This window comes from Episyrphus balteatus, chromosome 3 (genome assembly GCF_945859705.1).
Source record: "Episyrphus balteatus chromosome 3, idEpiBalt1.1, whole genome shotgun sequence".
Lineage (NCBI taxonomy): Eukaryota > Metazoa > Arthropoda > Insecta > Diptera > Syrphidae > Episyrphus > Episyrphus balteatus.
Window position 1 is genome coordinate 40,689,608 of NC_079136.1, and position 14,684 is coordinate 40,704,291.

General features: G+C 37.3%; 2 protein-coding genes across 4 annotated transcripts in view; one reads left to right on the top strand and one right to left on the bottom strand.

The window, feature by feature from the left end:
• Positions 1–624: 624 nt before the first annotated feature.
• LOC129914962 (trithorax group protein osa-like) lies at positions 625–11,483 on the top strand. The gene is made up of 9 exons (XM_055994414.1): positions 625–690; positions 755–1,084; positions 1,150–9,084; positions 9,163–9,228; positions 9,286–9,402; positions 9,510–9,566; positions 9,628–9,684; positions 9,749–11,128; positions 11,237–11,483. The coding sequence occupies exons 1-8, from the start codon at positions 625–627 to the stop codon at positions 9,842–9,844; spliced, it is 8,724 nt and encodes a 2,907-aa protein (XP_055850389.1). The 3' UTR covers positions 9,845–11,128; positions 11,237–11,483.
• Positions 11,484–13,621: 2,138 nt separating this feature from the next.
• Positions 13,622–14,684, bottom strand: part of LOC129914533 (uncharacterized) — a 148,726-nt gene continuing 147,663 nt past the window's right edge. For 2 of the 3 annotated variants that reach the window (XM_055993842.1, XM_055993841.1), the window contains one exon: positions 13,622–14,463. In XM_055993842.1, coding sequence (XP_055849817.1) covers positions 14,324–14,463 — 140 coding nt within the window. In that variant the 3' untranslated portion in view covers positions 13,622–14,323. The remainder of the gene's footprint in view (positions 14,464–14,684) is intronic. The other variant, XR_008772195.1, reaches the window with a different exon arrangement.

Sequence of the window (14,684 nt, forward strand, 5' to 3'; positions counted from 1 at the left end):
CCTAATATGTGTGTAAATCATACTTAATTCCACGTTGTTGAATTCGTGGCATGAAAAAAATATAAAACATTCATAGGTCCACATAATATGTACACAGACAACGCGTGTTGTTGTCAAAATTTTGCTGAGCTGGCTGCAAACTTTTTCACAAAACAACTCTACAATCAAACAAACTGTCGTGATGGCTTCTGTTTCTAAACTCTCTATAGAATTGACAAATATTAAACTTTTCATTGCCTAAAGCAAACAACTCCGAGCTGTCGTCAGGGAAATTTTCGCTTTAAACAACTTTGTTAGATCAACAATATTGTGTCTGTTTCATATTTGCAATCCAAAAAATATTTAAAAATGTATTTGCTGTATGTATTTAACTTTTCAAAAAAACAAGTCAAATTTGGAAAAAAAAAACAAAGTTAAACAATAAACACATGTGATCTTGCAAAAATAATAAATTAAATAAAAAAAAAATTAAAAAACAACCAAAATTAGATTTGAATTTAGACGGTTTTGAGAGTATAAAAGGTGAGGTTTTTGTTCAATCAGCATTCAGTACAATTGGGCAGTTGTTGAATAAATTACAAGTCCTAGTATAGTTACGAGAAAACAAAAAAAAAAGTTTTTGCAATGAAGTATTTCTTCTTGACTGCAGCTGTTGTTACAATAGCTTTTGCTAGCCCTTCTCCATTCTTGGTGAGTTTGATTAAAAATAATTTTTATTATTTCTATGAATTTAATACACTAATATTTTGTATAGTTTAATAATAGAGGGCTTGGCGGTGGTTTGAATATTGGCGGAAATGCAGGAGCAAATATTGGAGGCAGTAATGGACTTGGCGGTGGCTTGGGTCTAGGTCTTGGCGCAAATATTGGTGGCAATAATGGACTTGGCGCTGGCTTGGGTCTAGGTCTTGACGCAAATGCAGGAGCAAATATTGGTGGCAATAATGGACTTGGCGCTGGCTTAAGTCTAGGTCTTGGCGCAAATGCAGGAGGCAATAATGGACTTGGCGCTGGCTTGGGTCTAAATATTGGAGGCAATAATGGGTTATTAGGAGGTCTTGGCAACATTTTTGGTGGTAATTCGGTAAGGTTTTTGAAACATTTTTTTCCCAGAACACACAAAATCTAACCGAAATTTTCTTAATTTAGGGAGGTGCTTTTACTGGTGGTTCCCAATCGATAAAATGGCAGAATGGCAAACCCACGACAACCATTACCACCACTACAACAAGATTCAGAGTAACAAATATGGCTAAACCTGGAAAAATTCCAGCTCTGAACATAGATGATGGTAAGAACTATTGGATTGTAACATTACCTTCAGCTAGAGGCCAGCCTGGAGCAAGACCAGCTCCATCATCTAATCCTGCTCAACCTGTGTACCTTGCTACAAGCATTACTAACCAGCCACCATCAAATGTACCAACTGTACAACCTTCACAACCAGATGTCCAATATGTTCCCCTCACTAGTGGATCTACGTTGTATCTTATTACAATTAGATGTACCCCAGAAGTACCTAACTCATACAGAGTCGATACACCTAGAGGACCCATGTACCTTGTATCATATATTTTCACCAGAAAACCTACATCAAACCCGCCTTCAAGTTTACCACGCGAAGGATTAACAGTAGCTACAATGCCTGATAACACGATGTTTTATATTGTGGTTAGAACATTTAGAACACCTCAACCTGGAGCAGTACAATCCACCGATCCTACAAATGGAACTCCTATTTGGATGGTATCCAGCATTTCTCCAAAAAAACCATTAGGAAATATTCCATCTGGACAACCTCAACAACCTGGAGCACAGATAATCGATATGCCTGATAAGTCAGTTGTGTACATAATAACATACTTCTGTAGTCCCAACACACCTGGAGCCCAACCATCACAACAGCCCGACGGAACAATTAAATACCTCCTCACAACAGTTCATATTCAAAAAGCACCAGCTGGTCAGCCTCTTACAAAAATACCAGATCCAGAAGACCCACAAATTCAACCAGTAGCAGACAAAACTGGAGTTATAATCTACTATCTTATTACTTACTTGTCGCCTTTTAAACAACCTAATGCTATTGAATATAAACAACCTAATGGAGTAACTTGGTACCTCATCACAATTAAAACTCAACAAAAACCAATCGGCAGCGACTTACCCGTAAAAGAGCCAATTAGGGAAGAAAAAGGGCCAGATGGTAAACCTGTATATTATCCATCCGGAAGCATACCATCAGGACAGTATCCATCAGGACAACAACCCTCAGGACAATATCCATCTGGACAACAACCCTCAGGACAATACCCATCTGGACAACAACCCTCAGGACAATATCCATCTGGACAACAACCTTCTGGTCAATACCCTGATGGACAACAACCAACAGGACAGTACCCATCTGGACAACAACCCTCAGGACAATACCCATCCGGACAACAACCCTCAGGACAATACCCATCTGGACAACAACCATCTGGTCAATATCCTGATGGACAACAACCAACAGGACAGTACCCATCTGGACAACAACCCTCAGGACAATACCCATCCGGACAACAACCCTCAGGACAATACCCATCTGGACAACAACCATCTGGTCAATATCCTGATGGACAACAACCAACAGGACAGTACCCATCTGGACAACAACCCTCAGGACAATACCCATCCGGACAACAACCCTCAGGACAATACCCATCTGGACAACAACCATCTGGTCAATATCCTGATGGACAACAACCAACAGGACAGTACCCATCTGGACAACAACCCTCAGGACAATACCCATCCGGACAACAACCCTCAGGACAATACCCATCTGGACAACAACCATCTGGTCAATATCCTGATGGACAACAACCAACAGGACAGTACCCATCTGGACAACAACCCTCAGGACAATACCCATCCGGACAACAACCCTCAGGACAATACCCATCTGGACAACAACCATCTGGTCAATATCCTGATGGACAACAACCAACAGGACAGTATCCATCTGGACAACAACCCACAGGTCAACAACCATCAGGTCAACAACCTTCAGGTCAAGTACCCTCAGGTCAGCAACCCACAGGACAATATCCATCTGGACAACAGCCCTCAGGACAATACCCATCTGGACAACAACCCTCAGGACAATACCCATCCGGACAACAACCCTCAGGACAATACCCATCTGGACAACAACCATCTGGTCAATATCCTGATGGACAACAACCAACAGGACAGTATCCATCTGGACAACAACCCACAGGTCAACAACCATCAGGTCAACAACCTTCAGGTCAAGTACCCTCAGGTCAGCAACCCACAGGACAATATCCATCTGGACAACAACCCACAGGTCAACAACCATCAGGTCAACAACCTTCAGGTCAACAACCCTCAGGTCAACAACCCATAGGGCAATACCCGTCTGGACAGCAACCCTCAGGACATTACCCATCTGGACAATATCCAGCTGGACAACAACCCACAGGACAGTATCCATCTGGACAACAACCCTCAGGTCAACAACCCTCTGGTCAACAACCCTCAGGTCAACAACCCTCAGGTCAACAACCCACAGGGCAATACCCATCTGGACAGCAACCCTCAGGACAGTACCCATCGGGTCAATATCCATCTGGACAACAACCCTCCGGACAATACCCATCTGGACAGCAACCAACAGGACAGTACCCATCTGGACAACAACCCACAGGACAGTATCCATCTGGACAACAGCCCTCAGGTCAACAACCCTCAGGTCAACAACCCTCAGGTCAACAACCATCAGGTCAACAACCTTCTGGTCAACAACCTTCCGGTCAACAACCTTCAGGTCAACAACCTTCAGGCCAACAACCCGCAGGTCAACAACCCTCAGGTCAACAACCTTCAGGTCAACAACCCACAGGACAATACCCGTCTGGGCAGCAACCCTCAGGACAGTACCCATCGGGTCAATATCCATCTGGACAACAACCTTCAGGGCAACAACCTTCAGGACAATACCCATCTGGACAACAACCTTCCGGACAATATCCATCTGGTCAGCAACCAACAGGACAATACCCATCTGGACAACAACCTTCAGGTCAACAACCTTCAGGTCAACAACCTTCAGGTCAACAACCTTCTGGTCAATATCCTGAAGGACAACAACCTTCAGGACAATATCCATCTGGACAACAACCCACAGGACAATACCCATCTGGACAACAACCCTCAGGCCAACAACCATCAGGTCAACAACCTTCAGGTCAACAACCCTCAGGACAATACCCATCTGGACAACAACCCTCAGGACAATACCCATCTGGACAACAACCTTCAGGACAATATCCATCTGGACAACAACCGACAGGACAGTATCCATCTGGTCAACAACCCTCAGGACAATACCCATCTGGACAGCAACCCTCAGGTCAACAACCCTCAGGTCAACAACCATCAGGTCAACAACCCTCAGGTCAACAACCCACAGGACAGTACCCATCTGGACAACAACCCTCAGGACAATACCCATCTGGACAATATCCATCTGGTCAACAACCCTCAGGACAATACCCATCTGGACAACAACCCACAGGACAGTATCCATCTGGACAACAACCTTCAGGTCAACAACCCTCAGGTCAACAACCATCAGGACAACAACCATCAGGTCAACAACCCACAGGACAACAACCCACAGGACAGTACCCATCTGGACAACAACCCTCAGGCCAACAACCCTCAGGACAATACCCATCTGGACAACAACCCACAGGACAATACCCATCTGGACAACAACCCTCAGGTCAACAACCCACAGGACAGTACCCATCTGGACAACAACCCTCAGGACAATACCCATCTGGACAATATCCATCTGGACAACAACCCTCAGGCCAACAACCCTCAGGACAATACCCATCTGGACAACAACCCTCAGGTCAACAACCCTCTGGTCAACAACCCTCAGGACAACAACCCTCAGGTCAACAACCCTCAGGACAATACCCATCTGGGCAACAACCCTCAGGTCAACAACCTTCAGGTCAACAACCCTCAGGTCAACAACCTTCAGGTCAACAACCATCAGGACAATACCCATCTGGACAACAACCCTCAGGTCAACAACCCACAGGACAATACCCATCTGGACAACAACCCTCAGGTCAACAACCCACAGGACAGTACCCATCTGGACAATACCCATCTGGACAACAACCCTCAGGTCAACAACCCACAGGACAGTACCCATCTGGACAACAACCCTCAGGACAATACCCATCTGGACAATATCCATCTGGACAACAACCCTCAGGACAATACCCATCTGGACAACAACCCTCAGGTCAACAACCCTCAGGTCAACAACCCTCAGGTCAACAACCTTCAGGTCAACAACCATCAGAACAATACCCATCTGGACAACAACCCTCAGGTCAACAACCCACAGGACAATACCCATCAGGACAATATCCATCTGGACAACAACCCTCAGGACAATACCCATCTGGACAACAACCCTCAGGTCAACAACCCTCAGGTCAACAACCTTCAGGTCAAAAACCATCAGGACAATACCCATCTGGACAACAACCCTCAGGTCAACAACCCACAGGACAATACCCATCAGGACAATATCCATCTGGACAACAACCCTCAGGACAATACCCATCTGGACAACAACCCTCAGGTCAACAACCCTCAGGTCAACAACCTTCAGGTCAACAACCCACAGGACAATACCCATCTGGACAGCAACCCTCTGGTCAACAACCCTCAGGTCAACAACCCACAGGTCCAGTTTCAGAAAATTTACCTCCACCTACCGAACCTTCAGTCCAACCACTTCAAAAGCTTGATGGTTCAATTGAATATATTTCATACAAGCCATCGTCATCAAGACCGGGAATGTTGGAGCCAAGCGTATCAAAGGATAAACCCCAAGGATTACCTGAATTACCAGCCTATAAAGAACTCGTAAGCCCAACCAATCCCTCAAAAATTGTCTATATTCCTTTGTGGCCACAACAACCAGCTGGGCAACAACCTTCAGGTCAACAACCCACAGGGCAATACCCATCTGGACAACAGCCCTCAGGTCAACAACCATCAGGTCAACAACCCACAGGTCCAGTTTCAGAAAATTTACCTCCACCTACAAAAACTTCAGTCCAACCACTTCAAAAGCTTGATGGTTCAATTGAATATATTTCATACAGGCCATCGTCATCAAGACCGGGAATGTTGGAGCCAAGCGTATCAAAGGATAAACCCCAAGGATTACCTGAACTACCAGCCTATAAAGAACTCGTAAGCCCAACCAATCCCTCAAAAATTGTCTATATTCCTTTGTGGCCACAACAACCAGCTGGGCAACAACCTTCAGGTCAACAACCCACAGGACAATACCCATCTGGACAGCAACCCTCTGGTCAACAACCCTCAGGTCAACAACCCACAGGTCCAGTTTCAGAAAATTTACCTCCACCTACCGAACCTTCAGTCCAACCACTTCAAAAGCTTGATGGTTCAATTGAATATATTTCATACAAGCCATCGTCATCAAGACCGGGAATGTTGGAGCCAAGCGTATCAAAGGATAAACCCCAAGGATTACCTGAATTACCAGCCTATAAAGAACTCGTAAGCCCAACCAATCCCTCAAAAATTGTCTATATTCCTTTGTGGCCACAACAACCAGCTGGACAACAACCTTCAGGTCAACAACCCACAGGGCAATACCCATCTGGACAACAGCCCTCAGGTCAACAACCATCAGGTCAACAACCCACAGGTCCAGTTTCAGAAAATTTACCTCCACCTACCAAAACTTCAGTCCAACCACTTCAAAAGCTTGATGGTTCAATTGAATATATTTCATACAGGCCATCGTCATCAAGACCGGGAATGTTGGAGCCAAGCGTATCAAAGGATAAACCCCAAGGATTACCTGAACTACCAGCCTATAAAGAACTCGTAAGCCCAACCAATCCCTCAAAAATTGTCTATATTCCTTTGTGGCCACAACAACCAGCTGGGCAACAACCTTCAGGTCAACAACCCACAGGACAATACCCATCTGGACAGCAACCCTCTGGTCAACAACCCTCAGGTCAACAACCCACAGGTCCAGTTTCAGAAAATTTACCTCCACCTACCGAACCCTCAGTCCAACCACTTCAAAAGCTTGATGGTTCAATTGAATATATTTCATACAAGCCATCGTCATCAAGACCGGGAATGTTGGAGCCAAGCGTATCAAAGGATAAACCCCAAGGATTACCTGAATTACCAGCCTATAAAGAACTCGTAAGCCCAACCAATCCCTCAAAAATTGTCTATATTCCTTTGTGGCCACAACAACCAGCTGGACAACAACCTTCAGGTCAACAACCCACAGGGCAATACCCATCTGGACAACAGCCCTCAGGTCAACAACCATCAGGTCAACAACCCACAGGTCCAGTTTCAGAAAATTTACCTCCACCTACCAAAACTTCAGTCCAACCACTTCAAAAGCTTGATGGTTCAATTGAATATATTTCATACAGGCCATCGTCATCAAGACCGGGAATGTTGGAGCCAAGCGTATCAAAGGATAAACCCCAAGGATTACCTGAACTACCAGCCTATAAAGAACTCGTAAGCCCAACCAATCCCTCAAAAATTGTCTATATTCCTTTGTGGCCACAACAACCAGCTGGGCAACAACCTTCAGGTCAACAACCCACAGGGCAATACCCATCTGGACAACAGCCCTCAGGTCAACAACCATCAGGTCAACAACCCACAGGTCCAGTTTCAGAAAATTTACCTCCACCTACCAAAACTTCAGTCCAACCACTTCAAAAGCTTGATGGTTCAATTGAATATATTTCATACAGGCCATCGTCATCAAGACCGGGAATGTTGGAGCCAAGCGTATCAAAGGATAAACCCCAAGGATTACCTGAACTACCAGCCTATAAAGAACTCGTAAGCCCAACCAATCCCTCAAAAATTGTGTATATTCTTGTGAAGCCAGTCGCACCCCAACCAGAAGAAGTACTTTACGGTCCAATTGAAGATAATTTACCTCCACCTTACAAACCTTCATACCAACCAATTCAAAAGCTTGATGGTACAATGGAATTTGTTTCATACAAGCCATCGCCAACAAAACCTGGAATTTTGGAGCCAAGCGTATCCAAGGATAAACCTCATGGATTACCTGAATTACCAGCCTATAAGGAACTCGTAAGCAAAAACAATCCATCAAAAATTGTGTATACTCTTTTGAGGCCAGTCGCACCCCAACCAGAAGAAGTACTTTACGGTCCAATTGAAGATAATTTACCTCCACCTTACAAACCTTCATACCAACCAATTCAAAAGCTTGATGGTACAATGGAATTTGTTTCATACAAGCCATCGCCAACAAAACCTGGAATTTTGGAGCCAAGCGTATCCAAGGATAAACCTCAAGGATTACCTGAATTACCAGCCTATAAGGAACTCGTAAGCAAAAACAATCCATCAAAAATTGTGTATACACTTTTATGGCCACAACAACCAGCTGGGCAACAACCAACAGGACAACAACCAGGTGGGCAACAACCTAGCCAGGTTTCACAAATGCCACTTCCAAACGTGTCTTCATTGCAAAAGGTCACAGATCCAAGCGGAGCTACTTATTGGATACAATATATAGTTTCGTACGAATATCAGCCTAATGCACAACCCGTCAAAGACTCTAACGGAAAAGTATTGTACTACGTAGTGAAACAGAAGTATAATCAACGACCCCAAGTAAATCTTCCTGAATTACCACCTGTTGTAGAAAAGGTCGGTCCAAATGGCCAAAAAATATACGTGATTATGATTCAAGGACAAATTCCCCAACCCCAAGGACAACCAGGACAACAAGGACAACCAGGACAACAGCCCATTCCACAAGGTCAAACTTCAATTATTATTTCCGTTACCGGAAATTTGCCAGGTGGTAATGTTCTCTTGCCCAAAGAAATTATTCAGGCATTGAAAGATCAAGGAGCAGATATGCCACAACAAATGTTAGATTACCTTCAAAACTTAGGTTTAGACGAACCAGCATTGGTAAGTTAACCTATAACATGACTTCAATATTTTGGTTGTAAAAAATATGTCTTTTTTTTTTTTTTTTTTTGTTTTTAGGAATCTCTAATCAGTTCCATTCAGGATGGCAATGTCCCACAAGGTTCAGTCATTTTACAAGATCAGGTATGTTTTTGGGTATTTTAAATTTGTGGCACGTTTATATACGTAATTTATCCATAGTCATCACCAAACAACGGCAGTCCAAATTCATCATATCAAATTATCGGAGGTCCAGGTGGAGTTTATAACGGAGGATCCAATGGAGGATCCAACGGAGGCTCCAATGGAGGATACTCTGTAAGTTAATGATTATATTTTTTGTTTTACATTTTTGAATTTTATATTTATTAACATAGTTTTAATAATTTCTTTGCTACACGAATAAAATCTTAATTTACTTTTAGCCATCACAAATTAACGGAGGAGGTCAATATGGAGGAAACTACAATGGTGGATATATGGTAAGTGCTTGCACATTTCCTTATTATTTTGGGATATATTAATATTTTCATTTATTTTTAGAATAACGGATCTAACGGTATGGGAAGTTCAAACGGAGGCTACAATGGTAGCAACTCTGTAAGTTTTTGATTATTTCTTTTTTCTGTCAAATAAATTCAACTCATATATTTTATTATCTCAGGGTTTCATGAATGGAGGATCACCCATGATTTCTCAACCTATGATTTCTCAACCCATGATTTCTCAACCAATGATTTCTCAACCCATGATGGGTTAAGCAAATTAACTGATGATGGTGTTATCTACAAAAAAAAATTAACTTCTATTATTATTTTTATAACTAACTCCCTACTATTTTTCTGATCCTTTTTTGTCCTACTTGGCTTACTGTCAGAAAAAAAAAAACGATTGCATTTACAACGAAAAGAAACAATTAGATTTTTAAAACATGACAGCTGTCAAGATTGGGTCAACATAATAATATATACGATAAAAAATGTTTTTAAAATTAAATTTCAACGAATAAACTTTTTATTTCTTTTATAATTTCAAAAATTTTGTTTCATAATTATATACAATTGAGAGTAATGTATTGTTTATATCATATCTGGGAAAGTATAACGTCAACTTGACACAAATGTGAGAAAATAGTCACACTTATTTGACAGTTTAGCAATCAATCAAAAAGATCATAATCCATTCTTCAGCGATAATAAAATCTGATCACAATTTTGTAGGAGCTTAATCACAGTCTTCAAAAAAAGTGACAATTAAGTAGCTAATATTAGCCGCAGTTCATTAGAGGAGTAAAACTGCAGATAATCGAACCATTAACCAAACAGACAATGTTTAAACTGTCGCAAAACACGCATTCGAAATTTTAAGCGTGCATACTTTTGAGCGTTGACGCTGACAATACGCAGATTGTGGCTCAATTCAGATCTTAAATGTCAATCTAAATGATATTTGGATATATTATAATTTAATAAAGAAGACAAGAGAGAATGCATCAGACTACTAGCTGAAAGAGACCGAAAAGTCTCGCAGGTTCTCAAAATCTTGTGGCGACTGGCGAAGGTGACAGATTAGAGAGATATAACAAAACCCACTTCCAATAATAATTGAAGACAAGGAACTGTTCAAGGTTCAAGCACGTAATTTCAGTAAAGTGCATGGATAAAAATGTGTGCCATAAAACGCATCATAAGCAACTAGAAAAGAGCTCGTCCGAGTTGTTCAAATATGCTGCGGGTTTTGTCAGGTTATACCTAAAAGTATGCACTAAACGCTAAGCGAAAAACAAAAGAGTTTACTCTTTCGGCATTTTCCAGCCCTCATAGAATTTTTTTTTATTTCAACACCTACCCACGGACAAAAAAAAAAGTAAACAATTTCATCGGAAAGTTCCTACAACACGAACTTTAATTTCGAGAAAGTTAAATTGCTAATTGAGTTCCATCTTAACAAAACCGACCAAAAATAAAAATTATAAAATTATAGTCACACTTTAGCCTAAGTTGCAGTTTATCATGCTTATTTCCAACACTGAGATAGCACGAAGGTAAGGCACATTTGTAGGTACATAGGTTCGATCCTGAGTGGCTGACAGTGTTCTTTTTTTTTATTTGCGCATTCATGAAATAAATGTGATTTGTCACTTTAATTTAAGGTGGATGTCATCTTAGCAAAAACCATGCAAAAATCCGCACAAACAAAAACAGTAAAACTTCTACCGGAAAGTAACCTACAACACGTTACTTAACTTCGAAAGGCTGGAAAGAAGTTGAAAAAAAAAACGTGTTGTAACAGAAGGAAATGATTTTGTACAAAAAGCAGGATCAAAATTCAAAAACACTGGTAAATATTTACCGCATGGTAGGACGGACTTACAAGAATTTTTTTTTTTTTTTTTTTTTTGTTCAAAAATAAACCCCTTTTATTTTATTATTCATTGAATTTATTTAACTGTCTTTTTCTTATAATTAAAATAACATGATTATGATAGTGATTATTTTTATATAGCTATAATTCTTTTTTCTTCTTCTTCAGTTTTCTTTATGTAATTACTAGTTTTTATTTCTTAAATTTTTACATAATTTGTTGATTTTTCGGTTTTTATTTTATTATTATCAAAGACCATTAATATATTTAAAAACAAAAAAACTCATCTTCAATGCATTTTATTTTGTATTAATAATTTTTGTTTAATTAAATGAATTAAAAAAATAATAATCATAATTTCTTACTCAACCCCTTAAAATATAAAACTAAATAAAATATTAAAACGAGACTTGATTGAAATATAAAATATAAACATTAATTATAATAACTGTAATGCATTTCTACTCAATATAGCACCGGCGAATATCGATTGAACTATTAAAAAATAATAATAATAATAATAAATATATAAAACAATTTTGATTTTGATTTTCGTTTTTTTTTTTTTACAATTATAAATGTAAACAATATTGTTATACATTTAAAACATTTATAAATATAAATATTTATATACATTACAATTCAAAAGAAGTTATTTTAAAATATTTAAAAAAAAAAAAAAAAAACAAATATATTTAGGTATGTATATGATTTTGTACATTTTTTTTATTTGTGTGTTTCTTTAAAATTTAATTGTATTTTGTATGGTTTTGATTATGATTAAATTTGTTAAATTTGTAAAATTTAAATTCATATAATGTCGTTGACTTCTTTTTTTTTAATTAAATTTAATTTCCTTCTTTTTTATTCATCGTCGTTGAATTTATATACTATTTATGTATATATATATATATATATATTTTTTTTTTTAAATTTATAATAACTTTTGAATCGTATTAATAATTGACTTCAATAATTAACACATTTATCGTTCCATTGAAATTTAATTTACCATCAACAATTTTTAAGAAGTTTATACTATCGATTAATTTTTTTTTTTTAATATGACGACGAGTAATTTGTTTTGGTATTTTTATATTTTTTTGTATACTTGATGAGTTGTAATGGGATTTAGTTTAGACCAATGATGAATTAAATGAATATGATTCTTTAACCTTCAAAGAGTGTTTCTGGAAATTAAAAGTAGCGAAATGTAAAATATCAATTTAATCAAACGTAGTATTTCTAGTTTGATCGATGTTGCATGTCAACAAAATTACCACAGCATTTGATTACTTAGAGGGTGCGAAGACGGTTGCTATTTGCTATTCTCACGTTGAGAAAAAAAAAATTAAGTGGCAAAAAAAAATTTTTTTTGTTTTTTTTTTTTTATTCAAATTTTTTCTTAATAAAGAAACTATTTTTTTAATTAAATATTTTTTTGTAATAAATATAATTTTAATAAAAAAATGTATTTTTTTAAGTAAAATAATTTTTTTTTTTAATAAATAAATTAATTTTAATAATTTTTTTTTTATAAAAAATAATTAATTTTTCGGCGAAAGGAGTGATGATTATTTAAAGGCAATTCTACCATATCAAAGTATTGAGGTAAATAATTGAGGGGATCTGAGGTCACTAAAAAAACAAGCTACTCTCCTTCAAAAACACTCCCTTTGGATTTTCATGAAACTATTTTTGTTTACTTAAATGAATTTTTCAAGGTTTCTGACTTAGGCTGCCTCCACCTGCGTGTATATATTAAATGTTTAGAATCCAAGTGCAACCATGAATAAACGAAATTTTTTATCATGGCCTAAATCAATCGAATCTTGATGTGACATTTTATGATCCTTAATATTCTAGGTATGCTTGTTTTGAATTAAGTAATAAGTTTAACTTAATTCACTTTATGTGCTTTTCTCTATGTTTTTTTTTTTTTTTTTGTTTTTCTATTTTTCTTAAATTTTATTTTGGTATTTTGCATGGATTACTGATAGTGTGCAGTTCAGTTTATTTTTTCAATAAAATGTACTTTTTTTTGTGGATGTTGTTTTACAAAATCTACAGCTTTAGCTTAGATTAAATTACTTTCTGCATATTTCATGTTTTTTTTTTTTTTGTAATATTTTGTGTTTTTTCGTAATTTTTTTTTTTTTTTGAAATCAGTCTGTTGTTTTTTTTTTTTTGTAATGGATTTTATTGTTTCTTGCAACTTATGATTTTCTTCTTTTTTTTACTCATATGAAAGTGTTTCGTAAATTTATGTATACCTACACTCAAGTCTTTGTTTTATTGTTTCACGTATTTTTTTTTGCAAAAAAAAAGTAAAATGAAATAAAAGGAGATTGGAAATTTAGCTGATTATTATGATATGTTTAATCGTATGTAATTTTTTTTTTTTTTTAAGAAAAAAAAACTGTTTATAATAAAGTTTAAATGCCTGCGCCAAGCCGTGAGATATGGTTTAACTGTAAAGGATTTTACGTTTTTTTTTTTTTAAATTACTTAAGTCTTTTAATTTATTTTTTTTTTTTAATTTTAAATAATCAGTCAAAATTTAATATTCGGTATTTTTTTGATTAAGGCAATTTTTTATTTGGATATTGTGAAGTTTTACTTTAATGATTTTTCTATCCCGCCATAACTGTTTTTGTATTTATGTGTTTATTTAATTTTTAAACTTAAGATGATGTGTAACGTTTTCAATGATTAGTAAATCTGTTTGTTTTTTTTTTTTTTTTAACTTTATAGCAACAATTTTGGTTTCTAAGCTGTATCTCTGTATAATGTATAAAGAATTCAAAAAAATACAATAAAAAGAAATTTTTAATTTCATATAAAAAAAAAAAAAAAATCAAGACTGCTTCACTTTTTATGTAAAAAAATTGTCTCGTTGTTGGTAAAGTGGCAGTGAGTCTGTTGGAGAAGTTGAACGATCTTCTTCGGGTGTTGTTGGTGTTTTATTATTTAAATCGGGATTAATTTTTGATGGACGAGCTGCCATTGCTTTCTCTGTTTAAATGAAAAAAAAAAAACAAAATAACAAAAATAGATCAATATTTAAAATTTCAATTAATATTTAAACTTGCATCTAGTTTAGGTTTCTTTCTACTTTTAATAAAATTAGATAACTAAATTATATATTTTAAATATTTCATTTTTTTTTTTTTATTTTAAACTAACATACTTACTAATGATGATTATAATCCGTCTATTCAAAAACTATACTACTA

Coding starts and splice junctions, on each gene's coding strand:
- LOC129914962 (XM_055994414.1), top strand. CDS start 625: ATGAAGTATTTCTTCTTGACTGCAGCTGTTGTTACAATAGCTTTTGCT. Junction 9,567..9,627: donor ACTACAATGGTGGATATATG/GTAAGTGCTTGC, acceptor ATTTATTTTTAG/AATAACGGATCTAACGGTAT. Junction 9,685..9,748: donor GCTACAATGGTAGCAACTCT/GTAAGTTTTTGA, acceptor TTATTATCTCAG/GGTTTCATGAATGGAGGATC.